The 27,500-nt window shown below is 40.7% G+C and overlaps 1 protein-coding gene and 1 long non-coding RNA gene across 15 annotated transcripts in view; both read right to left on the bottom strand.

Moving 5' to 3' along the window:
- Positions 1 to 3,346, bottom strand: part of LOC135108275 (uncharacterized) — a 15,655-nt gene extending 12,309 nt beyond the window's left edge. The window contains exon 1 of the long non-coding RNA XR_010272189.1: positions 201 to 3,346. This is a non-coding gene — a long non-coding RNA (uncharacterized LOC135108275). The remainder of the gene's footprint in view (positions 1 to 200) is intronic.
- A 3,041-nt stretch (positions 3,347 to 6,387) lies between these two features.
- On the bottom strand, positions 6,388 to 17,945 carry LOC135108270 (interleukin enhancer-binding factor 3 homolog). Of its 14 annotated transcripts, none has more exons than XR_010272184.1 (11): positions 16,294 to 17,926; positions 14,549 to 14,629; positions 14,260 to 14,362; positions 13,537 to 13,671; positions 12,463 to 12,621; positions 12,045 to 12,179; positions 11,368 to 11,528; positions 11,146 to 11,236; positions 9,982 to 10,213; positions 6,922 to 9,548; positions 6,388 to 6,775 (listed from the first exon to the last, which is right to left on the bottom strand). XR_010272184.1 is itself a non-coding variant. In XM_064019038.1 (11 exons), the coding sequence occupies exons 3-5, from the start codon at positions 14,579 to 14,581 to the stop codon at positions 13,574 to 13,576; spliced, it is 294 nt and encodes a 97-aa protein (XP_063875108.1). In that variant the 5' UTR covers positions 14,582 to 14,629; positions 14,943 to 15,022; positions 16,294 to 17,940; the 3' UTR covers positions 6,388 to 9,548; positions 9,982 to 10,213; positions 11,146 to 11,236; positions 11,368 to 11,528; positions 12,045 to 12,179; positions 12,463 to 12,621; positions 13,537 to 13,573. The 14 variants fall into 14 exon arrangements, 13 of the variants coding, with proteins under 13 accessions (XP_063875108.1, XP_063875097.1, XP_063875096.1 ...); XM_064019038.1 differs by adding an exon at positions 14,943 to 15,022 and having other exon boundaries at positions 6,388 to 9,548; positions 14,489 to 14,629; positions 16,294 to 17,940; XM_064019027.1 differs by having other exon boundaries at positions 6,388 to 9,548; positions 16,294 to 16,483; positions 17,808 to 17,938.
- Between the last annotated feature and the right edge of the window lie 9,555 nt (positions 17,946 to 27,500).

Genomic DNA, 27,500 nt, shown 5'->3' with positions numbered 1-27,500 from the left:
AAAAAAAGGTATTTCACGCAGTGTTGCCAGATGAGACTCATCAAAAGTAGCAGAAAGGTTCCCTAAAAGTAGCAAATTCACAGACAAAGTAGCCCAAATCCTGTTCACACACACACACACACACACACACACACGGCCCGCTAGCTCAAAGGTTACAGATTAATGATTTTAAGATTTCAAGTATAAATTATTATACTTACCAAAAGCAGGAGGCCAGAGATTTTCTTAGATCAGCTGCAATGATTGTAGCAGGTTTTCCTCGTCCTCCTCTATTTTTTCATCCTTATATATAGATGAATCATAATGCAGCATGGACACTGGAGGCTCAAATGTATTGCAGCACATGCCTTTTTCTTTCAGGGAGGTTTTGATTCGTAGAATAGAAGTTAAGAGTCCTAAACCCATACGATTTCTCACTTTAGTTTTAACTGCAGTTACTTTTGAAAATACGCGCTCTACTAAGGCATTACTAATAGGAAGGCTATACACTTTCAGAGCAAATTCTGCCAGGTCTTTCATAATGAGTTCTCCACCTGCATTTTTTTAATGTAGCAGATTTGGACCAGAACACTGAACCATCCTGAGGTATGTCACCTTCAATTATTTGATGCCAATCAGTATGTAAGGCTGTTCGCCACTGGTTTTCAATCTCAGGGAGTTTTGCTTGTTCAGCCAGAGATAATGGAAGCTCAGAAAATGGAGGTCTTGTGTGGCTCAAACATATTGCTGGTGATAGATTTTTTATCTGTTTCAAGGTTGCAATGTTACGTGGGACACGAGCAAGAAGTTCTTCAGATGCTTTTACGAGAAACGCGTGACATCTAGCTTGTATGGCATGCTTGTTTTCCTCTGAAATCAAGTTCATCTTCCTCTTGTTTTCCAAAAGCACAGTAAACTCGTACCCAAAGTCTACTTTTTCAAGTGGAAGAAAAATGGACTTAAAATTCATATCCACATCAAGTTTTACACTCGTTGGATAAATTATTCTTCTGAGCACTGAAAATGTTAGATTTTCCAATTCATTCAAGAGACTGCAAAGGTCTGCTGCTTCTTTTTGAAAGAGAAGGTTGATCTTTTCAAACTGACTTAGAACAGGTTTCAAGAAAGTGAAATACAACTCATTTGAATGATCAGCATACATTGAATGAAGTTCCCTTGCTAGATATTTACCACAAGATGAAGAAGCTATTTCAAAATGTGTCTTCAAAACATCCCACTGATCCAGAACTCTTTTCACACTGTTGCTTCTGGCTAGCCATCTAGTCCCAGAAAGAGGTACTAACTGTAGGGGCTCATTACCATCATTAAGCAGTTTGTATATGTCAAGGTATGCTTCACGTCTGATTGCTGATCTATGAAACCAGTTGTATGTTTCTCTTAGCATATAATCTATATTTGATGGCATTTTCTCTGAAGCATGGCTGCATACCAGATGCAGAGAATGGCAGACACACTTCACTAACACTAAATCTGGAATATCCTTTTTCAAAAGTGTGTAGAATGAGTGGTGTTGTCCACACAAGCTGGAAGCTCCATCAGTCCCTATGGCAAAGCAGTGATTTAAATTGACTCCAATTTCATTAAAGTAGTCTTTCACATGCTGATATATTGCTTCAGCTGTTGCACTTGTGACTGGTATAAGCCCTAGGAATTGCGACACAACTTTGTTAAGCCTTACATTGTAGTACCTGACACATACGCACAAATGTTTTGCGCATGCGATATCAGTAGACTCATCCAATATAAGTGAAAATGGAGAATTTTTCAGATCACTAACTTGCTCTGCAAGTAAAGCTGGTGAAATTACTTTTTTGATAAGTGCACTACATTTTGTTCTGTGCAACCGCAACTTTTCAGTACTTGAAGTACACGGCAGATCATTCCATAACTCACTTAAATGGTCAACTGACTGAATGGAAGAGTGGCAAGCAACGTAAACTGACAATTTAATCTCAGATTTCTTATTTGTGTCAACTTTCTGAAAGAGACTTTTCACACTCATTTGCTTAGCACTAGGAATTTTCTTCATGTTTTGAATGTGCTTCTCAGTTTCACTGTGTTTTTTCAGATCACTTTTATGTGCCCTGAGTTCGGCTTTGCACACTTTACAGTAAGCTTTTTTATCATCATGTTTCACTTCTACAAGCCACTTTTCAAACTGTGGTTCTTTCAACCAACTACACTGGAACCACTTAGAATATCTGGCCCACTTCCCCATTTCTGCAAGTCTCAGCGGCCACAGTCTATGTACCACGCTAATAATGGACAGCAACTATGAGCAGTACGTCTCACAACTGTTGGTCAGTGACTGAGGGTGCGGAAATTTTAGTGGTGGTGGTGGGTGTTGAGAATTGGTTTGTGTCCTTTCTTCTTTCCTTCGTCTTTTTGTCCTTCCTTCCGTCCTTCCTTCTCCTTCGTTTTATTTTTGTTCTTTCTTTATCTTGTACTTTCTTCTCCTTTATCTTTTTTTTTTTCTTTTTTATCTTGTTTTCTTCGTTTTTCTTTCTGTTGTTTTCTCTTTTCTTTCTTTCTTCGTTTTCTTTCTTCTTCTGTGTACGGTTATTCACACAGATTCTCACTACCTTCTTCTTTTTCTTTCTGTTTCTTATTGTTATTTTTTGTCTTTTGTTTGTTTGTTGTATTATTTCACTATTGTTATATTTTAATGTTCTTATTATTTTATTAATGCCACAGTTATCCACACACACTCAATAATTAATTTTCCTTTCTCCTCCTACTTCTTATGAGTCTTTAGTTTTGTAATGTTCCAATGGTTTGCCTCATTTACTGTTCTTGTTCACGTCTTATGTCACTGTTACCCACACACACTCAAACTCCTTCTACTTCATCGTCTTCTTATGAGTCTTTAGTTTTGTTATGTTCCACTGGTTTGCCTTATGCACAGTTCTTGTTCACATCTTATGTCACAGTTACCCACACACACAAACTCTTTAATTATTTTTCTTGCTCCTCCTCCTCCTTCGTCTTCTTCACTTGGTATGCCCCAGTTATTCATTCACACACAGACTCACTACCTCTTCCTCATTTGTTTGTCCTCCGTGTTGTGCTGGTTTACGTGTCTTTTTATTCTTCACTGTTCTTATTCTCCCACTTGCTATCCCTCAGTTATTCACACACAGACACTATCTCTTCCTCCTCCTTTTTCTGCAGTAGCTAGCGAGAACTTTTTTTAACTGAAGACAAGACACAAACACACAATCTTGGTATGGGTGTAGAAGAAAGAATAAAGACACGTGTGGTATACAAAGGAGTGAGTGTGATGTGTTCGCAGCGGAATTCGAAGGAAGCTACCGTATACTGTCGTGGAGACGTGAAGTAGACAGTACTAGACACGTATAATACCTCGCGCCTGGCGGACTGCGGCAGCCAAGTTGCCAACCATTCATTACTCATTTTTTTAATCAGTAATGCTAATGTATGTGGATCAAAAGACTAAAGAGTTTATAGGCATTATAAATATTCGTTAATTTCGATGACTTTGCCCAGAGGTATATACAAAGATCGGAAACTTATTCTTTAATTAGATGACAAAAATATCTAAGTGATATCTTTGAGAGAAAATACGTGTACCTACTTTATGACGAAAGCATATATATTAACCCAACCACATTCCAAAGTAGCCCAAAAAGTCGCAAGTCGCAGACGTCAAAATTTAGTAGCGCAGCACATCAGAAAGTAGCCCAATTTGCGATTAGTAGCCCAATCTGGCAACACTGGGAGAGCTATCGTAATAATTCCATAGCAGAAACTCCTACATAGCGACGCATTTCCTTCAATAAACCGCTAACCACTGAAAAATAAACCCTCTAAACTCCACACGTGTAAACAAATAAACTAATCTATCTGTTATTGCTAATATTTGAGCGTCATTCACTTCAGAACATTAAAAAACATAAACAGAATGCCGGCGCGCTCTAGACAGTGGCGGCCTGGCTAACTCAGGCTAACTCTAATAACGTTTCATTTTGGCTCAAGGCATCTTAGCTTCCCTCGGCTCTTTTTTCGCTCCCCAGTCTTTGTTCTCCCCTCAGGCAAGCCTCATATGCTCCCCTGCCACGAATGCTGCAAGAAATATCGCCAGTCAGTGATGGGAAAAAGTGCTGAGAAATAGACGTACCATCTTAACTTGTGTACTCATCTCATATTATCGTTTATTTATTTTTTTTATTTTGTTATATAAGGAAACTGCATCTTGGTTCATGAGTTTTGAGTTTTGTTGACTGTACACTATGATTCTTGTGGTCTTGTCTTATTATTTCACGAGCTATGTCAACAGAAGAATAAATATGAGTTTTCTTTTTGTTTTTTTTCTTGAAACTAATCGGGGTAAGTCAAAACGCATGGAAATCTATCAGTCTCAAAATTAATAACATGCGAATTAACGTAAATTTATTCTTTGCATTCTGAAAGATCTATAAAAAGTAAAAACTTGTCCTGAAATCAATTTGAAATGCGCCTTATTGCAAATTTATTATATTCTGAGCCAGCCAGAAAAGAGTCCTCGCTGGTGGCACGTGAGCAATGAGTAAATATGAGGTACATTAAGGTTTCCATCAGTTCACCTGTTGGTTCCTGTCACATTCAGGCCCGATAAAATTTCAAGGACTATGTAGTGGTGTGTGTGAGTGTATTTATGTTTAAGAGGATATCATTGAATGTATGTTTATAGTTGTGTGTATGGCTTGGCTTAGAAAGTTTAATCTCTCTCTCTCTCTCTCTCTCTCTCTCTCTCTCTCTCTCTCTCTCTCTCTCTCTCTCTCTCTCTCTCTGTGTGTGTGTGTGTGTGTGTGTGTGTGTGTGTGTGCTCCGTTTTTCCTACTTTTGTATCTAACTTTTTTATCATTATTCCCTCCCGTTATACTCTCTCTCTCTCTCTCTCTCTCTCTCTCTCTGTGTGTGTGTGTGTGTGTGTGTTCCGTTTTTCCTAGTATTGTATCTAACTTTTTTATCATTATTCCCTCCCGTTATACTCTCTCTCTCTCTCTCTCTCTGTTAGTAATATTCTCACTACGTGTCACTCTGGCGGTGGTGGTGGTGATGGTGGTGGTGGTTGTGTTGAAGAAAACAATGGAATGCAGAGAGCAGTGTATAAACATGTCTAGCCCAGGAACACAGTGGACACCCATAGCCTAGTTAGCAAAAGAGTTCACTGACCCCTACCACTGAACGCCCTTATAGTATCTTAATATAAAGCCTTCCTATCTTAATGTCCTTAACCTTAATGTCTAGCCCAGGAACACAGTGGACACCCATAGCCTAGTTAGCAAAAGAGTTCACTGACCCCTACCACTGAACGCCCTTATAGTATCTTAATATAAAGCCTTCCTATCTTAATGTCCTTAACCTTAATGTCTAGCCCAGGAACACAGTGGACACCCATAGCCTAGTTAGCAAAAGAGTTCACTGACCCCTACCACTGAACGCCCTTATAGTATCTTAATATAGAGCCTTCCTATCTTAATGTCCTTAACCTTAATGTCTAGCCCAGGAACACAGTGGACACCCATAGCCTAGTTAGCAAAAGAGTTCACTGACCCCTACCACTGAACGCCCTTATAGTATCTTAATATAAAGCCTTCCTATCTTAATGTCCTTAACCTTAATGTCTAGCCCAGGAACACAGTGGACACCCATAGCCTAGTTAGCAAAAGAGTTCACTGACCCCTACCACTGAACGCCCTTAGTATCTTAATATAGAGCCTTCCTTTCTTAAACCGTGGAAGGATGGAACTGAAAGGGTAACAAACGTATATTGAGATTTTTTATGACTTTTTTCTCCTTAATTAATGGAAGGAGAGAAGTAAAAGGGTAAGAAATACGTGAGCTAAGATGAACTGATGCTTTTTCTTCTTTCTTCTTTAATGCATTCTTTCACGCCAACATGCATTTCACCCCGTTAATTACGGTTCTAGTGTTTACGTTAATTGGAAGGAGAAATATTGGCCAGAATTCGGTGTTTTTTTTCCGTTCCCTGTTTAAATGTACGGTTCATTTTTCTCATTGTGTCTTTTTCGTGATATCTGAACACTGGTGACGCAACATTCACTCCTTATGAATCTGAAGGAAGCATCACGTCACCTAAACTGCTGATATCTCTTTATGGTTCCTTAGGTAAATACGAGCAAGATAAACTAATGTAACGCCATCCCCCCCCTCCGGTTCCCCCCTCCTCCCTCCTCCTCACCGGTCCGATCAGAGCTCTAATGAGACGAGGCAAAGATCTTCACGGTGAAGAAGAAGAAAGGAAGAGGAAGAGAGAAGAAGCACGCACACACAATAGAAAAAAAAAAACATTTTTGATTGGTAATGGTTCTCGCCTTCATCGTCATGGCCAGAGGGTAAGGAGAGGTTAATGATCACACAGTACCTACAGTGTGGCTTTATTAGGAGGAACGAAAAATATAAAAATAGCAAAAATAATTAAATGAATAATACTGATGGGATTCTTTGGGTTGATTGACCCACTATGACACTTGAAATTCTGGTATGGCATATACACTTATACTCCGTTACTTAACACTACGAATACACAAGAAAATAATTACTTTTATAACTCCTCAAGACCACCATTCATTCTGGGCACCGTTATATCCCTAAATAACGTCACAGCCTTCCTCCATCACTTCTCTACGGCAATAATATTGCTCACAACACATTCACAGTAGATTATATTTGACTAAAGAAACATTACATGGCTAACGCTTTCCCAAGACTGTGGCCTGTCTCCACGTGGGACCAACACCGGCTATTTTATCTGTTGCCAGAGGGAAGGGAGACGCCATTCTGTCAACACGTACAGTCACTATATCTTCACTAGAGACATGAATAATAAACATGAACACAGTAATATTCACTTCTAAATAAAAGAAAAATCAAATATTTCAGAGCTACAAGACCCACCTGTTGCCAGAGGGAAGGGAGACGCCATTCTGTCAACACGTACAGTCACTATATCTTCACTAGACATGAATAATAAACATGAACAGTAATATTCACTTCTAAATAAAAGAAAAATCAAATATTTCAGAGCTACGAGACCCACCTGTTGCCAGAGGGAAGGGAGACGCCATTTTGTGCTCTCTCCCTCAACACCCACAGGCATCTGAAGTTATTGGAACCTTAGCTAGTTCTCTCTCTCTCTCTTCTTTCACAAATAATTTTACTGAACCGTGAGTTTAAATAAAAATGCAGGAATAATTGGCTAGCAAGGTGAGCATATAGGCTGGACATTAGTTGAAGTTAATAATTGAATTCTAAATTACTAACATATTTTATAAGCTAGGGTATGATACCTTATGAGTTACTGGTAGGCTGACGCAACATGATGTAATTCTATTATTCGTATTACCATTGATTAGAGAAAACTACAGTTGAAATAAGTAAAGACTATTTATAATAAATGTTTCAAGACTTTTAAATCACTCCCACGAATACACGCCTTATAAAAATACTTTTTTCATATAATCACTAAACCTTTAATTACCGCTATTATCCTCCTCTTCACCGCAAGCTACAAAAGAAAACAATTATTGGGGAGACTCAAAGAAACTCACTAGCTCTGCCCTTGGACTGCTATCATCCTTCAACATTGAGAGTACTATGAGAACTGCTGGTATGGACAGAGGAAATGAGAGAATAGGAAGTTAATTTAGTTTTCCATAAGCTATAGAACTGTTGAAGAGGCTGGTACAAAAATGAGCCTAAAATGTCATAGGTGGTTACAGGACAAGTTGCCTACAAAAGGTTATATTAACAGATACACTATTTGATAAGCTGACAGTGTTTCTGAATTCATATGAGAAAATAGTAATAAGTGATAATTTACCTAACTGCATTGGTGATAAATGAAGGCGTTGAGGCAAACGTCAGGGTGTGAGAGGTAAGGTGGACACACAGGGAGCAGGAATGACAATACTGGTGTGGTAAACTGCTTCATTAATTCCACTCTGATCAAATGATTACCTCTTGCACAATTACAGTTCCTTCAAAACCAAAACCAACACCAGCTTGATAAATTGCAATCAATGTTTCAAATTCATACCTCTTGCACTTACACTTCCTTCAAAACCAAAAACACCAGCTTGATAAATTGCAATCAATGTTTCAAATTCATACCTCTTGCACTTACACTTCCTTCAAAACCAAAAACACCAGCTTGATAAATTGCAATCAATGTTTCAAATTCATACCTCTTGCACTTACACTTCCTTCAAAACCAAAAACACCAGCTTGATAAATTGCAATCAATGTTTCAAATTCATACCTCTTGCACTTACACTTCCTTCAAAACCAAAAACACCAGCTTGATAAATTGCAATCAATGTTTCAAATTCATCTTAACCTCAATTATATACAAAAATTGAAAAAGAAAAAAAATACTTGCTTTTATAACCTTTACATACATACACATTAAAGAAATTTTCATTATGTATTCAAACTCATAACATTTTGTGTAGTAATATTTAAACAGCTGACCATCCCAGGACTCAGCTCCAGCCAGTTGTGTTTGAGGAGAAAGTTTCAACCAGAAGAGAAATTAAGGTACTGAGATTCCAGCCAGAAGTCACCAGAACCTAACCAAGGGCCAGGTTCTAGGGCTTCCTTACCTGCTCACATTAAACCAAGTGGTGAGACTGACTGCTAAACTAGAGTACAGCTTTCATTTAACCCATAAAGAGTGGGTACCTTTAAATAAATAGATGAGTTAAATACCTTAAACATCTGAAACTGGATGCCATTTTTGTCAGGAAGCTAAATAAGTGTTGATGTGATGAGTTCGCACACTTTTGTTTTCAGTAAGTAGGGCTTGTCTGTCACTGTCCCATCACCACAGCCCTCTCATCACCCACTCCACTCCACAGCAGAACACTAGATGAGTGATCTGACACAAGCAGGAATGAGTGACTGACCCCTTCTCCTGTGCCTGTCTTTCACAATCAGCTGCATTTGATTTGCATTCATGGCAGGCTCAGCACCGACCATTTACAAGGAGCACCCACACTTCATGGGCTAAGTAAATAAATGGGAAAAGAAAGTACGTCAAAATCATAAATAAGAATTCCGTTAAATGTCAGTCTTCTAACTCTGGCACTAAGTAACAGAGCTGGAACAAAATAAAGGTAAACACTGGACTGGAAGAATTTACACGTGGAAAAATTGAATTCCACGTCACTCGTCAGACTGCAACATTTAGCACAGACCATCACTTCCTTTCCACAGGAGTTTTGTAAGCCACTCAGGTCCAGTTCAGTACATTCCCTGCCTTCAGCAAGCAGCAACATACAAGACAACACTCACAGACAGGACTTCAGGTTAAAATACTATGTAGCTACCTATCTACTTTGTCATTATCACGTAGCAGACTCTACAGCCACGTGTGCGAGGGACCGCCTGCCCCGCACACCGCCGCCAGTACCCAGGCAGCTAGTACTTCTATTAAGCGGAGATCTCAAAGGTGGATTCTACCCCGTACAGTCCCAGTATTGCTGTGTTGGCCAGGAAGAACTTGGCTTTCTTCACATTTGTCCCTGCAAGTAAAGAAAATTCCACTTAGCACAAGTCCAGTCAGTGATCAAGAGGACTAAATGTTGCAGCAGGCTAAAGAATATTCCTGCAAAAAATGAGTAATGTAGTGAAAGATAAGACTTAACATCTGCATCTTCAGTCAAGTGATGATTAAAACTTGCTTTATTTTCTCCTTCAGAATAATCAACATAATTTCATTGTGAGGGAGTTCCAAGGCTGTACAGGATATCAGAGTATCCTTGCTTGGTGACTGAAATATATTCCTAGTAACTATGGGTTAAGATATGCTGCTGCAGAGACCTCCAAGTTCAACTGTTCTATGTGAGACTGTACCCAAAACACAGAGATGGGTTTTGTTGCCTTGAGATGCCACCTGGTACTACAGAAGCTTCTTATTTTGTCTTGTCAGACTCACCTGGTCAGTCTACAACTCACCCTTGCCTGAGAACTCCTTGCCATCGATGTCGGCGGTGACGGTGAAGAAAGGCTTGTTATCCCTGGTGGTCTGGTTAGTGTTGTACAGCAGGCCAGGCTTCATCTGGTGCAGCACCATCACGGGGTGCATGGACGCCGCACCTTCTGAGACCTGCTTGGCCGGATTGGGAACTTTCACAGGTTCAGTTGACTGGAATGGAAAGTTTGATTCTGCTTTCATTGGCTCGGTTAACTGAAAGAAATAAAATACAAAAGAAGCTTGATATGGCAAGGCAAGGACACTTCATGTGTATATTATCATCAGCTATACTTCACTATGTTCATGGTCATATTCTGACAAATTCACGAGTGTTTCTCCTTCTAATCTCACAGTGTTTCTCCTTCTAATCTCACTATCTATACTCTCAATTCTTTACTGATTATAAAAACACAATGAAATGGCTGCCACTTTCTTGCTGCCCCAGATGCCGCCACCATCACAACCTGGTGTGGTGTGAAGGCTCCACTCAAGCACTCACTGCCTCAGGCCACTCTGTAATTGGAACTAGTCACAGAGGGCCAAGTACAGCTCACTGGGCTCTTAGGGGAGGACTTCAACAGGTGATGGTGGGAATGGACATCACCCTCACCTAGCTAAGAATTTAAAGAGTTCCTATTTATCTTCCTTATCGGAATATCTTTCACTACATTGCTTGAATCTTTCAGCCTGGAGTTAGCTATAAGGGCATTTCTTCTAGCACTGTTTTGTGGTTAGGTTAATATTATGATAATGGAGAGAAAGCATAATTTACTTGGGAAGCTGCCTTTATAACAAGCAGTAAGATGCAAGGGGGTGGGGAGCAAAGGAACACAAAGATACCAAACCTTGTCAACTTTACGGGAAGAAAAGAAAATTGTACGTCTAACTCCATTCCCCTTCAACTTTCAAATCAACTCCTGGTAACTCATTCATCATCATCGTCAACATTCTATTTGTCCCCATCTCTCTCATTTCTTCCAGTAATCAATTTTAAGGTCATTTGCAACAAGGGTACCACTCACAACACCTCCCAGGACAAGGACACCAGCACAGGAGCAACACCAGGAACCACAACGCCTGATAAAATTATGAACCTAACATAGTACGAAAAACTCATATATGGCTTCATACACCATCCTCCCTACCTCCAGGCTTCTCCCAGGGGCGCTTGCGGGTCTCTGCCTGCCGTTCCCCCTCCTGCACTGAGGCATCCCTGTCGGACACCATCACGTGGGACTGTTGGGGAGAGAGTCACATAGAGAATGGAGTCTAAACTAAACCTAACAAAATTAAACACAATCTAAATCAAATATAAGACCACTGCCATCATTCTAACACTGCCGTCCCATGTTCCTCTCATCCCTCACCTCCTGTCCCTCCATTTTCATGTCCATATCAAGTGCGTGCATGTCTGTGTTGCGGTGGTTGTCCTGGCCAGCCGTGTCCGAGCTGTTCTGGTAGAAGTCGGCTGGGAATGCGTCCACGGCAGGCTCAGGCACAGAAGCTGTACGCCAGTTTCCACCGCGACCTGAAGTATATAGGTGAAAGGAAAAAAATAAAGGAATAGAGAGAGAAGGAGAAAGGAAAAACATGAATGAAATTGAGATGGAAAAAAAAAACAAGGGAAAAAAAATGAATGAAGCAAAGAAAATAAAGTACAAAACACATAAGAAAATTCCCACTATTTGCCATCTTCTTCATAAATCAACACACACACACACACACACACACACACACACACACACACACACACACACACACACCCAGAAACATCTCTCAATGTCTCTGTTTGTCTTTTTCTCTCTCCATCTCTGTTACTTTATCCCTGTCTCTGTCTGTCTCTCTGTCAGTGTATGCCTCTTGGTCTGTCTAACCCTGCCTCTGTCTATCTCTCTCTCTGTCAATGTATGCCTCTCTCTCTCTCTGTCTGTCTAAAACTCTCTCTCTCTCTCTCTGCATCTCTGTCAGTCTATCCCTCCCTCTCTCTCTCTCTGTCTGTCTGTCTGTCTGTCTGTCTGTCTCACAAATACTCACACACACTCACTTGGTTGGCAGGTTGATCCTCTATCTACGTGGAAGTCCCTGTACAAAAAACACCTGTCTATTTTCACCTGTCATCCCCATCCATAAATCTGACTGTCTTCTTTTAAGGCTCTCTAATGACTCAGCAATACAGGAGCTTTGAAAGATGGTTACACACATTTGAGTGAAGTGTGAATAAAGGCTGAGGATTTAAAAGATGGTTTGACAATATTTGAGTGATATGTGAATAAAGGCTGAGGAAAGTGTCTTCATAAAAAGAGAAATTATTGAATATTCTGTGCAAGAACTGAGATGAAAAACTATCTTGAGAAAGTACATTACCTTCATGAAACAGACCAATTATTGAATATTCTGTGCAAGAACTGAGATGAAAAACTACCTTCCTCCTCGTCTTCTTCACAAACAATGCAGTCTCTCACCCAATATGGAAGCAAATGTGCATGATCTGTGACGTCCCTTCATCCATGACTGTCTCCTCCTCCTCCTCCTCCTCCTCCTCTGTGGTGGGGCGGTTCCAGGGGCGACTCAGGTTAAGCTGGTTGGTTAGGTTTTGTCTGCATAGAGGTAGTAACCCTTGTCTGGCAGAGCGGAAGTTAGGTTAGGTTAGGTTAGGTTAGGTTGCATTAAGTTAGGTTAGGTTAGGTTAGGTTAGGTTGCGTTAAGTTAGGTTAGGTTAGGTTAGGTTACGTTAAGTTAGGTTAGGTTAAGTTAGGTAGAGAAAGAGAGAGAGAGAGAGAGAGAGAGAGAGAGAGAGAGAGAGAGAGAGAGAGAGAGAGAGAGAGAGAGAGAGAGAGAGAGAGAGAGAGAGAGAGAGACATAGAAAGACAGAGAGAGAGAGAAAAATAGACAGACAGAGAGATGTAAAGATAGAGAGGTAGAAAACAGAGAGAGATAAAAAGACATAGAGAGACTGATAGACAGATTAATGGATAGGTAGATAGATAGATAGATGGATAGATAGATAGATAGATCAATAGACAGATAGATAGGTAGACAGATAGACTGATTGATAGATACATATATGGATGAAAAAGTCAGATAGGAAAGCAAGAACAACAACAACAACAACAACAACAACAACAACAACAACAACAACAACAACAGACAAGCAACATAAACAACAGCAACAAACACACATATATAACTACTACATACACACACACACACACACACACACACACACAGACAGAGAGTGATAAAGAAAGAGAGAGAGAGAGAGACAGTACACCCAAACATAGACACCTGGCTTCCCATCCCGTACTCTGCAACACAACAACAACCATCAATGCATCAAGCAACATGCTATATAATTCTTTCAGTTATTTCCACTCCCTTCATTCCCCTACTCTGTTTTCCCCATTCCTTGACTCCTTATCCCCACTTCCTTCTCTCATCTATACTTGTTTTCCCCATCCCTCAACTCTATCCCCATTCCTTTCTCTCCTCTAACTGTGAGCCCATTCATCTACTCCATCACTAGCTCAAGAACTAACCGTTTCCTTGGGCACCCCTGGGTCTGGCATGCTCCTGTCAGGGGAGAGGGCAGGGAGGGATGAGATGCTGAACAGGTCCACCTCCTGCAGTTCCCCTTGCAGCACCCGCCGTGCACTGACGACTGGTGACGTCAGCTGTGGAGGAGGTGTGGGGTCAGGGTAGCCAAAATATTAAACGGTAATGCTTAATACTTTCAAAAGACTCTAATTGAATTGACATGGGTTTTCAAATGTTTCTATGGTTCTAGTGACAGATTAACAAGAGAAACACCCTTAAGAACCTGGCTATTTCTGTTCCTCTGCATTCTCTCATCACGGTGAGGCTACAGGAATGTCAAGAGTGTTTCTATGGTTCTAGTGACAGATTAACAAGAGAAACACCCTTAAGAACCTGGCTAGTTCTCTGTTCCTCTGCATTCTCTCATCACGGTGAGGCTACAGGAATGTCAAGAGTGTTTCTATGGTTGTAGTGACAGATTAACAAGAGAAACACCCTTAAGAACCTGGCTATTTCTGTTCCTCTGCATTCTCTCATCACGGTGAGGCTACAGGAATGTCAAGAGTGTTTCTATGGTTCTAGTGACAGATTAACAAGATTTCTACATAATTAACAGGAGAAACACTCTTGAGCACCCAGCTAATCACCTGTGGCCTTGAAAAACAGTCACAGTGAGAGAGTAAAGCATTTCTGAATACGGCAAAAGGAGGAGGCCAGCTACTCACCAAACTTGCCGGCCTGCATTTGGGGGAACGTGACGTCACTCTGGCACGTCACCTTCTGCCCCTGACCCACACCCTGCACCTCAATCACATCCTCCAAGTTTTCCTGCAGGATGAGAAAAGGAGGAATTAGGTTAAGTTAGGTTAATATTAGCAAGTGTTTATGTTCTATATAAAAGTTGCTTCCTAGGTGTTTTATCATGTTTGGTTCTATTGTAGTCCATTATCACACCCTTGTGCATTTCCTGGTGGTGGTGATGGTAATGACAGTGGTGAAGGTGCATGGCAGTACCTGGAGGGGGTTGGGCAGGGTCACCATCACCATCTTGCCGTCACTTGCTTTCACCACCAGAGAGGAGCCACACGGGTCAACCTGGTGAGGAGAAATAATGAGATTTGTCACCACCAAACTGTCTGGATTGAGAGGTAGTTACAAGTGCTGGAAGAGAGAGAAGTAGAGAGGTGCACTGGTGATGTTAATAAATGAAGTGTTATATGGCAGTAAGGCATCTCAACTTTTTATCATGACTCAACAAGGAGCAAGGAGCAGGCTTCTCTCTCTCTCTCTCTCTCTTATTCTTTAACTCTCCTCCAGACTCCCTCTCTCTCCCTGCTTGCCTTTCTCCCGTCTCTCTTTCTCTCCCTCGCTCCTCTTCCCCTCCCCTCTCCTCTCCCAGGCTACTTACTCTGTCTCTCTCCCTTGCTTCTCTCCCTTGCGTCTCTCGTCCCTTGCCTCTCTCACCTCTTGAAGAATAACAATATAAACCTGAAGTAACAAACGCAAGGAGTGAGGAGGTGAAATAAGCCGGCGTGCCACCACCACCACCACCACTGTCCTCACCTGTGCCACGGTGCCCACTGTGTGCCGCAGCCGGTGGTACACAGACGCCTGTTCCCACACAGATAGGTAGATAGACTGACAGACACACAGACACACAGATAGATAGATTGATAGACACACACACACACACAGATAGATAGATTGATAGACACACACACACAGATAGATAGATTGATAAACACACACACAGATAGATAGATTGATAGACAGACAGACAGATGTAGATTAAAGGATGTTTGATAGATACAAACAGATAGACAGACAGAAAGACAGATACAGACAGGCACACACAAAAAACACACAGAATTTCCACAAAACACACAAAAGACACAATTATCTTCTAAAACATATTAAAACACACAGATTTTCTCCAAAACACACAAAAAACGCACAATTCCCTTTCAAATCACACAAAAAACACACAATTCCCTTCCAAATCACACCAAAACACACAGATTCTTTCCAAAACACACAAAAAAGAATACAATTTTCTCCAAAACACACAAAAAACACACAATTCCCTTTCAAAACACACAAAAAACACAGAATTCCCTTCCAAAACACACCAAACCACACAGATTTTCCACAAAAACACCCCAAAAACACACAATTCCCTTCCAAAACACACACCACACAGATTTTCTACAAAAACACCCAAAAAACACACAATTCCCTTCCAAAACACCCAAAAACACACAGATTGATCAAAAACACTAAAAAAAAACACTTATTATACCACCAATAACCTTAAATAAATAAATGGCCTTTAAATAAATAAAAATACTTAAAATACCACAGTTTACCCCAAAAGATCCCTAGAACGAGCAAATTTAGCCTAGATACCAAAGTTTAAGGGCAACCCGAACCTGCCCACACCCTAAATACCCCTGAAACTTTAAAATTCCTTAAAAAACGTGGGGAAAAAAAAAACAGAACCCTTTAAATCACGAAAAAAACACGAAATTATATGAAGCCCAAAAAAACACACACAAACACTAATCCCTAAATTCTCACCCTAAAAAACAATAAAAATCCCTAAAAATTACCGTAAATTAGGGGAAAAACTTAAAAAAAACACCAAAAATCTTGAGGAAAACGTAGGAGACTCAGTGCAGTGACCACGGGGCTCCCTATTTCCCTTAATTTCTGCCTTATTTCAGATCCCCCGCGGCGCCTCAGGGTCCCCAGGGGCTCACCATGGATGCAGGGAACTGGGGTACTGGGGGCGGCCTCCGGGGTGGGGAATTACTTGGGAAATTTGCGAAAAGAACAAGACTTCTAGGCAATGGTAGAAGTAAACACGTGGGAACTGTTGTCTTGATCTTGATCTTGATGGTACAGGTGGCACAGGATCACTCCTGAGTCAGGCCTTTGGATCGACAACTCCTGTAGAAGGGGAAAAAAAAAAAAGAGAGAAACGAACAGCATCCTCTATCCTAATTGTTCATACATCTGACATGCCACATTCTCTCCAGAAACTGCTTCACCGCCTCAATCATCCTTTCATTCGCCTCTCTACACAGTCCCAGTAACAACACCATCCACTCCTTTCCTGTCTTCTCCACTCTTTCATTCCTATCATGCCCTAACTCAGTCAGTATCACTTGCATCATCTCATTCCTGTCTCTGGCATACTGCACACACTCCAGCACCACATGTTCCACCGTCTCATCCTCTCCCATGTCACACATCTGGCACAGGGACTCATACCACCTGTAACTCCTCGCATTCACATCCATACACTGTGCCCTCGCTCGGAAGAGAAGATCACCGCCCAGGCTTCCATCCTACCACCTTTCATACCTCAGGGCCTCTTTCTCCTTGTACCATTCCAGGGTCTTCTTTCTTTCCATCTCATTCTTCCATTCATTCAGTCCCACACATTTCACTTCTTTGTCTATCTCATTCTTCCATTTTCTCACATCCCATTCGGCTCCCACTCTTCCTCCTCTTGTTACCACCCATTCACGCTCATTTTGATTCCTACCAGCCATTCTTATCGCCCACACAACTTGCAATCCACTCCTGTCTGTCATTCTCATGCATCTCTTCCTCCATTTGCTTCCACTTTCATTCCACAGGTACACCTTCCTTGCTATTCTTGCATCATCCATTCTCTCAAGCCTAATCTTGTGTGGCTTTTGTGAGTCTTTCCCTAAAGGTGCGCCATCCGATGTCACCTCTCAAGGCTTCAACTGCTGTGCCCCTCGGTGGACTCAGTGCCAATCTTTGCTACTCTATTCTGGCCCACTTCTAACTTTTCAATTTCATTTTCCTTCCATGCAATCACATCCATACCATACATTATACATGGGACAGCCACACTCTTCCACACTTCTCTCAACACATCATACTTACTTGCTCTCATCCTTGCCGCGCTTCCCAGTCGACCTACCCACTGGTTTAGCATATTTATCTTTTCATTCTTTGCCTTTGCACACCCACTAGGACTCATCCACATCCCTGAGTACTTGTATTCTTGCACCTGTCTCAACTCATTCTCTCCAAGTCTCCATACCACATTACTTTCATCCTCTGACCCATTCAGAATCATTACTTTGCTTTTCTCACTGCTAAACCTTACTCCAAAGTCTTTACCATAGCCATCCACTACATCCAACAAACTTTGAAGCTCATCTGCCATTCACTCATAACAACTACGTCATCTGCATAAAGGAGTACACATACTTTATCATTCCCCCACACTTACCCCTACATTCATTCTTCTCATCCTGGCTGCTACCTCCTCTGTATACAGGCTAAAAAGGGTTGGTGACAATATACAGCCCTGCCTAACTCCTCTCTCACTCTTCACTCAGTCTGTCCCCCATGTGTACATAATACAACGGGCCTCATAAGAGCTGGACGAAATACCGCTTTTTTAATATAAATACCTAAATATTCACTAATTCATAATAATTTTGCGCAATGTTCGTCGTGGCTGATGTTGATTCATGCATGTTGTATGTAAATGTCATCTGAACCCTCTCTGGTTAGATTTCGTTGTGATATTAGGGATTTAATATTTCTCCATTTTCTCCCCTTGGCTAATGTCCACCTGCTTCCAACAACATCAATGGAAGCTATCTAAAAACGCATCAATCCTTAAAAATAATCAATATTATATAATATTAAATAAATACAAAGCCAAAAAGGAAAAAATGAAGGTCGAGAACACAAATATTAAGTCAATGTACGGTGAAAAGTGAGCCCGTTATAAAGACGCAATTTGTACCCCGGGCAGCAGTAGCGGTGTTAAACAACCCCTTTTATGAACTGCTATTGAGGAACTCTACGGACATAATGTGCGTTTCGGGGGTTTTAGACTTTCAAGAGTAAAAAAACAACAAAAAAAAACAAAAACAACATGAATCAAATAACAAGCATCAATAACAACAACAAGGAGAAAAAAACAAGCAACGACGACAAAAACAAGAAAAAACAACAAAAAACAGAAACAACAACAACGACTACATTTTCTATGATGAATAAGAAAATGGTTATGGGTCACTAATTCATTTTTAATTGCTACTCATATTTTGTCCTTTTTTTTGCCATTCATATTGATTATATTGCTTGTTTAATCCATTGAGTAATATGATGCTACTCTATGGGCATTTAACGTGTGAGAAATGTTTAATAATTCGATCAAATAAAGACAGAAAAGAGTTAATCTCATCAAATGTCTACTTGCAAACGTTACAATATTATGGTCAAAAAAACAAAAATACGCAAATAATCAAGATTTAATTAAGTATGAAAGTGGGATAAATTATTTTACACATGCTCTGATTATGGCAGCACTAAACAAGCTATATTAATCTTTTTCTTTGAGAGAGTTTTATTTCATGGTGTTTCAATATGGCTGTCTACCTGACTTCACACTTACCGTTTTTTCAAAGGCTGTTTCTGCTTATTTGAGCGATAAATGACTAAAATGAACACTTAGAAATAAAGATAATGCACTTAACATTTATTTTTCTGGTTACTGGTGATATCTTTCTCTTACTGAAATAATATCGCTTTCAGACATAGATATAACATATACTTCACTTCCTGACGTAATTATATAACCCTGAATGACATACATATTTCAGATTTTTAAGTTTATATTTTTAAAACTATTTTTTTGCCATTAACTAATATTTAACTTTCGATAAAATTAATTTACAGACAAAGGATCCTGAAGTTAACGGCAGCCATCTTGAAAATTTGACGTAATGTAGAATTTCCTAAATCTCTCTGAGGGTTAAGGTTATTCATCAGTCACTCTCTATCATTTCATTAATATTTCAATCAATATTTTTATTTATTTATTTATTTATTTATTTATTTTTAAGGTTAATATACACAAGGATATTGGCAGAGAAAAAAAATGAACACTCAGATAATTATACTCACAAGAAATGCACATTTTATTTATTTCTGATACAATTTTGCTTAAATAAAAATCAATGCATACAGACACTATAATCAAAATATTTATAGACAGGGTCCTTGAAATCCACACTGCTGGCTGGTGCTGTTACCAGAGAAGGTGGTACTGGTGGTAGCGTACATGACTGTCATGGGTGAAAGAGCAGAGAGGGAAAATAGGAGGAAGTATGACATACTTAAGAAAGTTGTGAGAGAGCATGGAGAGGAGAGAGTGCTAGTTATGGGTGACATGAAGGCACATGTGGGAATACTGGGGGAACAGGTGAACAGGAATGGTGAAATGCTTGGAGAGTTTGTTGATGAACTGGAGCTGGAAAATCTGAACGTTACTTTGGCAGAGGGGCGTGTGACTTGGAGTGCAAGAGAACAGGAATCGGCAATTGACTACATGTTGGTGAATGGAAGAATGCGTGAAATTGTGTCGCACATGTGGATAGATGAGGATGGTTTGGTTGATATTGTGTCCGATCACAACATGCTGGTTGTGGAGTGCTTGATGCAGGGTGGGAATGAAGTGAAAGTGGCAAGTAAGAGAAAGAAGTGGAGACTGAGAGATGTAGGGTGGGAGAACTTTCAGGTTGATCTGAGTGAGAGAAGCTGGGACGACGAAAGTGTGCATGACGTGGAGCATCTGAATGAGAAACTGGTTGAGGACGTGAGGGGTGCTACTGAGAACCAGATAGGGTTTGTGAGAGTAGGTAGAAGAAAGAATGTCTGTAAACCATGGTGGAATGATGAAATCAGAGCGGCTAGGAAGGAGCGAAAGAGAATGAGTAGATAGTGTAGATGGCTGAGGAAAAAGAGGCATGAAAGCGATGAGGCAGAGAATGAGTATCTGAATGCATGGGCAGCGTATGTGAAGCAGCAGCGGTTGACGAGACGAATGATAATGAATGCTAAAGTGAAGAGTGAAAGGAGCGTGATTCAATCTTTAAGGGAGAAAGGTATGGAAGGTGGCCGTGAATGGTACAAGTTCATGAGAGGTGAGAATATGTCAGGCAGTGTTGGTGTGGAGAGTCTAAAAGTGGAGGGTGTAGTTATAACAGAGAAGGATGGAATCAGGGAGGCAATCAAAGGGTTCTGGGAAGAAGTAGGTGGGGTAGGTGAGATGTTTAGTGTGAGAGAAGAATGTGTAACACTGGAAAGGAAGAATGCAGATGAACTGGATGAAAGAATCAGTAGGGATGAAGTGGAGAGGTGTGTGAGAAGGCAGAAGAATGGCAAGGCAGCAGGTCCAGATGATATACCCTATGAGTTCTACAAGAATGGTGGGGAGGTAGTGATAGACAGAATGACTGAGTTATTCAACCGAGTGTGGGATGAAGAGAGAGTGCCAAGAAAGTGGAATGAGAGCCGAGTGTGTCTGTTACATAAGGGAGGATTTAAGAGTAAGAATGAGCTGAAGAACTACAGGCCAATTGCATTAGTGAATACAGTAGGTAAAGTTTTCAGTGCAGTGTTGAATGAGAGACTGTGTAAATGGATTGAGAGAGCTGGAGTGCTGGGTGAAGAACAGAATGGTTTTCGTAGGGACAGGAGAGCTGAGGACAATATGTTTGTGGTGAATGAAATGATTGAGAAGAAAAAGAATGATGGGGGTAAATTGTACCTAGGTTTTTTGGATATAGAGAAAGCTTATGATAGAGTGAACAGAGAAATGTTAGGTAGAGTCTTAGAAAAGATTGGATTGAGTGCAAAGATAGTTAACGTAGTGCAAAGTATGTATGTGGACACAAGAGCTAGATACAGGCTAGGAGACATAGAAACAGACTGGGTGAAGAGTGAGAGAGGAGTTAGGCAGGGCTGTATATTGTCACCAACCCTTTTTAGCCTGTATACAGAGGAGCTAGCAGCCAGGATGAGAAGAATGAATGTAGGGGTAAGTGTGGGGAATGATAAAGTATGTGTGCTCCTTTATGCAGATGATGTAGTTGTTATGAGTGAATCGGCAGATGAGCTTCAAAGTTTGTTGGATGTAGTGGATGGCTATGGTAAAGACTTTGGAGTAAGGTTTAGCAGTGAGAAAAGCAAAGTAATGATTGTGAATAGATCAGAGGATGAAAGTAATGTGGTATGGAGACTTGGAGAGAATGAGTTGAGACAGGTGCAAGAATACAAGTACTTAGGGATGTGGATGAGTCCTAGTGGGTGTGCAAAGGCAAAGAATGAGAAGATAAGTATGCTAAACCAGTGGGTAGGTCGATTGGGAAGCGCGGCAAGGATGAGAGCAAGTAAGTATGATGTGTTGAGAGAAGTGTGGAAGAGTGTGGCTGTGCCATGTATAATGTATGGTATGGATGTGATTGCATGGAATGAAAGTGAAATTGATAAGTTAGAAGTGGGCCAGAACAAAGTAGCAAGGATGGCACTGAGTGCACCGAGGTGCACAGCAGTTGAAGCCTTGAGAGGTGACATGGGATGGAGCACCTTCAGAGAAAGACTGACAAAAGCCACACTTAGGTACAAGATTAGGCTTGAGAGAATGGATGATGCAAGAATAGCAAGGAAGGTGTACCGGTGGAATGAAAGTGGAAGCAAATGGAGGAAGAGATGCATGAGAATGACAGACAGGAATGGATTGCAAGTTGTGTGGGCGATAAGAATGGCTGGGAGGAATCAAAATGAGCGTGAATGGGTGGTAACAAGAGGAGGAAGAGTGGGAGCCGAATGGGATGTGAGAAAATGGAAGAATGAGATAGACAAAGAAGTGAAATGTGTGGGACTGAATGAATGGAAGAATGAGATGGAAAGAAAGAAGACCCTGGAATGGTACAAGGAGAAAGAGGCCCCGAGGTATGAAAGGTGGTATGATGGAAGCCTGGGCGGTGATCTTCTCTTCCGAGCGAGGGCACAGTGTATGGATGTGAATGCAAGGAGTTACAGGTGGTCTGAGTCCCGCAGCAAAGTGTGCCAGATGTGTGACATGGGAGAGGATGAGACGGTGGAACATGTGGTGCTGGAGTGTGTGCAGTATGCCAGAGACAGGAATGAGATGATGCAAGTGATACTGACTGAGTTAGGGCATGATAGGAATGAAAGAGTGGAGAAGACAGGAAAGGAATGGATGGTGTTGTTGCTGGGACTGGGTAGAGAGGCCAATGAAAGGATGATTGAGGCGGTGAAAGAGTTTCTGGAGGTTCCAATAGTTTAACAGGCTGCAGTGGAAGTTATTGGGGTTTTCAAGGTTCTGGGTAGTCTGGGCGTGTGTGGCAGTGTTTGGGTGTGTGTGGCAGTGTCTGGGTGTGTGTGGCAGTGTCTGGGTGTGTGTGGCAGTGTTTGAGTGTGTGTGGCAGTGTTTGAGTGTGTGTGGCAGTGTTTGGGTGTGTGTGGCAGTGTTTTGGGTGTGTGTGGCACCCAGACACTGCCACACACACCGAAACACTGCCACACACACCCACACACTGCCACACACACCCAGACACTGCCACACACACCCACACACTGCCACACACACCCAAACACTGCCACACACACCCAGACACTGCCACACACTCAAACACTGCCACACACACCCAGACACTGCCACACACACCCAAACACTGCCACACACACCCAGACACTGCCACACACACCCAGACACTGCCACACACACCCAAACACTGCCACACACACCCAAACACTGCCACACACACCCAGACACTGCCACACACACCCAGACACTGCCACACACACCCAGACACTGCCACACACACCCAGAAAGAACCCTGACAACACTAATTAATTCCATCATTATTTCCTTAATTAATAGCAGTCATTCACATATCAACAATAATGAAATAATGAACTTTAATAAATCTTTAAAAAAATGTATATATATCTTGAATAGTGATGTTGTTATACCCTTCAATAATATCAATAACATCTTTTCTTCGTGTCTGTGTATCAAACCGAACCATTTCAAACTTAATCTCTTGTTCCTTGACCTTCCTGACCTCTGTCTTGCTTTGTACTGACCTTGTGACCTTTACAATTCCTTAAACTGGATTTTTATGTTAATACTATTTTTTTTTCTTTTTTTTTGGGTAATAGATGGAGTTTGCAGAAGCGGTGAAAGCTTTGGCACAGGACAAGGAAAGGGTTATTGAAGATTTAAAGATTAGGATTCAGCTTCTAACAGATGAATGTGACAGAAGAAGAGGAGGAGGAGGAGGAGGAGGAGGAGGAAGAGAGGAGGAGGAAGGGAGAAATGTTGGAGGACAGATATTGCAAGAAAATGTTGAATTGAAGGTAAGAGTGTGTTTGGGTGTGTTTTTGAGTGTTTTGGATGTGTTTTGAGTGTTTTGGGTGTGTTTTGGGTGTGTTTTGAGTGTGTTTGGTGTGTTTGGGTGTGTTTTGAGTGTGTTTTGAATGTGTTTTGAGTGTGTTTCACCAAGTGCTGTTCACTGTCAACAGACACACTCACACATTGTCCTCTCCTCTCTCTCTCTCTCTCTCAGAATGAGATCACCTCACTGCAGAAACAAGTCAGAAATTTGGAAATTGAACTGGCAAGAGCAAAACGGTTTTCATTTGTGACGCAGCAGAGCACCACCGCCACCACCACCGCCACCACTGCTACTGCTGCTGCCACCGACATGACGGCCTCCACAGCCTCAACGACTGTTAATGAAGACACAAGAGAGAATTTGGTACGTTAGGTTAGGTTTACCAGTGTCTCTCTTCTGAATCACTGTGTTTTGTCAATGTCACTGTTTTGCAAGGCCACAGGGATGGCCTTGCAAAACACAGGGGTAGCTGGGTTCTCAAGAGTGTTTCTCCTACACAAATGTTGTTAATCTGTCACTGGAGCCGTAAAAACACCCTTGAAAACCTGCATTTTAAAAGAGTGTTTCTCCTGTCAGTAATGCAGAAATGTTGTTAATCTGTCGCAGAAATGTTGTTAATCTGTTACTAGAACCATAAAAACACCCTTGAAAACCCACATCACTTTAAGTAGAGCCTTTTAAAAGAGTGTTTCTCCTGTCATTAATGCAGAAATGAACACCCTTGAAAACCTGTGTCGCTTAAACTAGAGCCTTTTAAAAGAGTGTTTCTCCTGTCAGTAATGCAGAAATGTTGTTAATCTATCACTGCAACTGTAAAAACACCCTTGAAAACCCACATCACTTCAACTAGAGCCTTTTAAAAGAGTGTTTCTCCTGTCAGTAATGCAGAAATATTGTTTATCTATCACTGCAACTGTAAAAACACCCTTGAAAACCTGTGTCGCTTAAACTACAGCCTTTTAAAAGAGTGTTTCTCCTGTCAGTAATGCAGAAATATTGTTTATCTATCACTGCAACTGTAAAAACACCCTTGAAAACCTGCATCACTTCAATTAGAGCCTTTCAAAAGTGTGTTTCTCCTGTCAGTAATGCAGAAATGTTGTTAATCTGTCACTGCAACTGTAAAAACACCCTTGAAAACCTGCGCCACTTCAATTAGAGCCTTTTAAAAGAGTGTTTCTCCTGTCAGTAATGCAGAAATGTTGTTAATCTGTCACTGCAACTGTAAAAACACTTGAAAACCTGTGTCACTTCAACTACAGCCTTTTAAAAGAGTGTTTCTCCTGTCAGTAATGCAGAAATGTTGTTAATCTGTCACTGCAACTGTAAAAACACCCTTGAAAACCTGCGTCACTTCAACTACAGCCTTTTAAAAGAGTGTTTCTCCTGTCAGTAATGCAGAAATGTTGTTAATCTGTCACTGCAACTGTAAAAACACCCTTGAAAACCCACATCACTTCAATTAGAGCCTTTTAAAAGAGTGTTTCTCCTGTCAGTAATGCAGAAATGTTGTTAATCTGTCACTGCAACTGTAAAAAAAACCCACATCACTTCAATTAGAGCCTTTTAAAAGAGTGTTTCTCCTGTCAGTAATGCAGAAATGTTGTTAATCTGTCACTGCAACTGTAAAAACACCCTTGAAAACCCACATCACTTCAACTACAGCCTTTTAAAAGAGTGTTTCTCCAGTCAGTAATGCAGAAATGTTGTTAATCTATCACTGCAACTGTAAAAACACCCTTGAAAACCTGCGTCACTTCAACTACAGCCTTTTAAAAGAGTGTTTCTCCTGTCAGTAATGCAGAAATGTTGTTAATCTGTCACTGCAACTGTAAAAACACCCTTGAAAACCCACATCACTTCAATTAGAGCCTTTTAAAAGAGTGTTTCTCCTGTCAGTAATGCAGAAATGTTGTTAATCTGTCACTGCAACTGTAAAAACACCCTTGAAAACCCACATCACTTCAACTACAGCCTTTTAAAAGAGTGTTTCTCCAGTCAGTAATGCAGAAATGTTGTTAATCTGTCACTGCAACTGTAAAAACACCCTTGAAAACCCACATCACTTCAATTAGAGCCTTTTAAAAGAGTGTTTCTCCTGTCAGTAATGCAGAAATGTTGTTAATCTGTCACTGCAACTGTAAAAACACCCTAGAAAACCCTTGTCACTTCAACTACAGCCTTTTAAAAGAGTGTTTCTCCTGTCAGTAATGCAGAAATGTTGTTAATCTGTCACTGCAACTGTAAAAACACTCTTGAAAACCTGCGTCACTTCAACTACAGCCTTTTAAAAGAGTGTTTCTCCTGTCAGTAATGCAGAAATGTTGTTAATCTGTCACTGCAACTGTAAAAACACCCTTGAAAACCCACATCACTTCAATTAGAGCCTTTTAAAAGAGTGTTTCTCCTGTCAGTAATGCAGAAATGTTGTTAATCTGTCACTGCAACTGTAAAAACACCCTTGAAAACCCACATCACTTCAACTACAGCCTTTTAAAAGAGTGTTTCTCCAGTCAGTAATGCAGAAATGTTGTTAATCTATCACTGCAACTGTAAAAACACCCTTGAAAACCTGCATCACTTCAACTACAGCCTTTTAAAAGAGTGTTTCTCCTGTCAGTAATGCAGAAATGTTGTTAATCTGTCACTGCAACTGTAAAAACACCCTTGAAAACCTGCATCACTTCAACTACAGCCTTTTAAAAGAGTGTTTCTCCTGTCAGTAATGCAGAAATGTTGTTAATCTGTCACTGCAACTGTAAAAACACTCTTGAAAACCTGCGTCACTTCAACTACAGCCTTTTAAAAGAGTGTTTCTCCTGTCAGTAATGCAGAAATGTTGTTAATCTGTCACTGCAACTGTAAAAACACCCTTGAAAACCCACATCACTTCAATTAGAGCCTTTTAAAAGAGTGTTTCTCCTGTCAGTAATGCAGAAATGTTGTTAATCTGTCACTGCAACTGTAAAAACACCCTTGAAAACCCACATCACTTCAATTAGAGCCTTTTAAAAGAGTGTTTCTCCTGTCAGTAATGCAGAAATGTTGTTAATCTGTCACTGCAACTGTAAAAACACCCTAGAAAACCCTTGTCACTTCAACTACAGCCTTTTAAAAGAGTGTTTCTCCTGTCAGTAATGCAGAAATGTTGTTAATCTGTCACTGCAACTGTAAAAACACTCTTGAAAACCTGCGTCACTTCAACTACAGCCTTTTAAAAGAGTGTTTCTCCTGTCAGTAATGCAGAAATGTTGTTAATCTGTCACTGCAACTGTAAAAACACCCTTGAAAACCCACATCACTTCAATTAGAGCCTTTTAAAAGAGTGTTTCTCCTGTCAGTAATGCAGAAATGTTGTTAATCTGTCACTGCAACTGTAAAAACACCCTTGAAAACCCACATCACTTCAATTAGAGCCTTTTAAAAGAGTGTTTCTCCTGTCAGTAATGCAGAAATGTTGTTAATCTGTCACTGCAACTGTAAAAACACCCTAGAAAACCCTTGTCACTTCAACTACAGCCTTTTAAAAGAGTGTTTCTCCTGTCAGTAATGCAGAAATGTTGTTAATCTGTCACTGCAACTGTAAAAACACTCTTGAAAACCTGCGTCACTTCAACTACAGCCTTTTAAAAGAGTGTTTCTCCTGTCAGTAATGCAGAAATGTTGTTAATCTGTCACTGCAACTGTAAAAACACCCTTGA

This window comes from Scylla paramamosain, chromosome 17 (assembly GCF_035594125.1).
Source record: "Scylla paramamosain isolate STU-SP2022 chromosome 17, ASM3559412v1, whole genome shotgun sequence".
Taxonomy (NCBI): Eukaryota; Metazoa; Arthropoda; class Malacostraca; order Decapoda; family Portunidae; genus Scylla; species Scylla paramamosain.
This window is presented reverse-complemented; position numbering and strand designations above follow the sequence as displayed.

Bases quoted from the DNA above. Each gene is read 5' to 3' on its own strand.
- LOC135108270 (XM_064019027.1), bottom strand. From the start codon at position 11,211: ATGCCTCAGTGCAGGAGGGGGAACGGCAGGCAGAGACCCGCAAGCGCC. The intron at 10,214-11,145 runs GTAGGGAGGATG...TATTTCTTTCAG, and splicing joins CCCCTGGGAGAAGCCTGGAG to TTAACCGAGCCAATGAAAGC. The intron at 9,549-9,981 runs GTGAGTTGTAGA...CTTTACTTGCAG, and splicing joins CAAGGAGTTCTCAGGCAAGG to GGACAAATGTGAAGAAAGCC.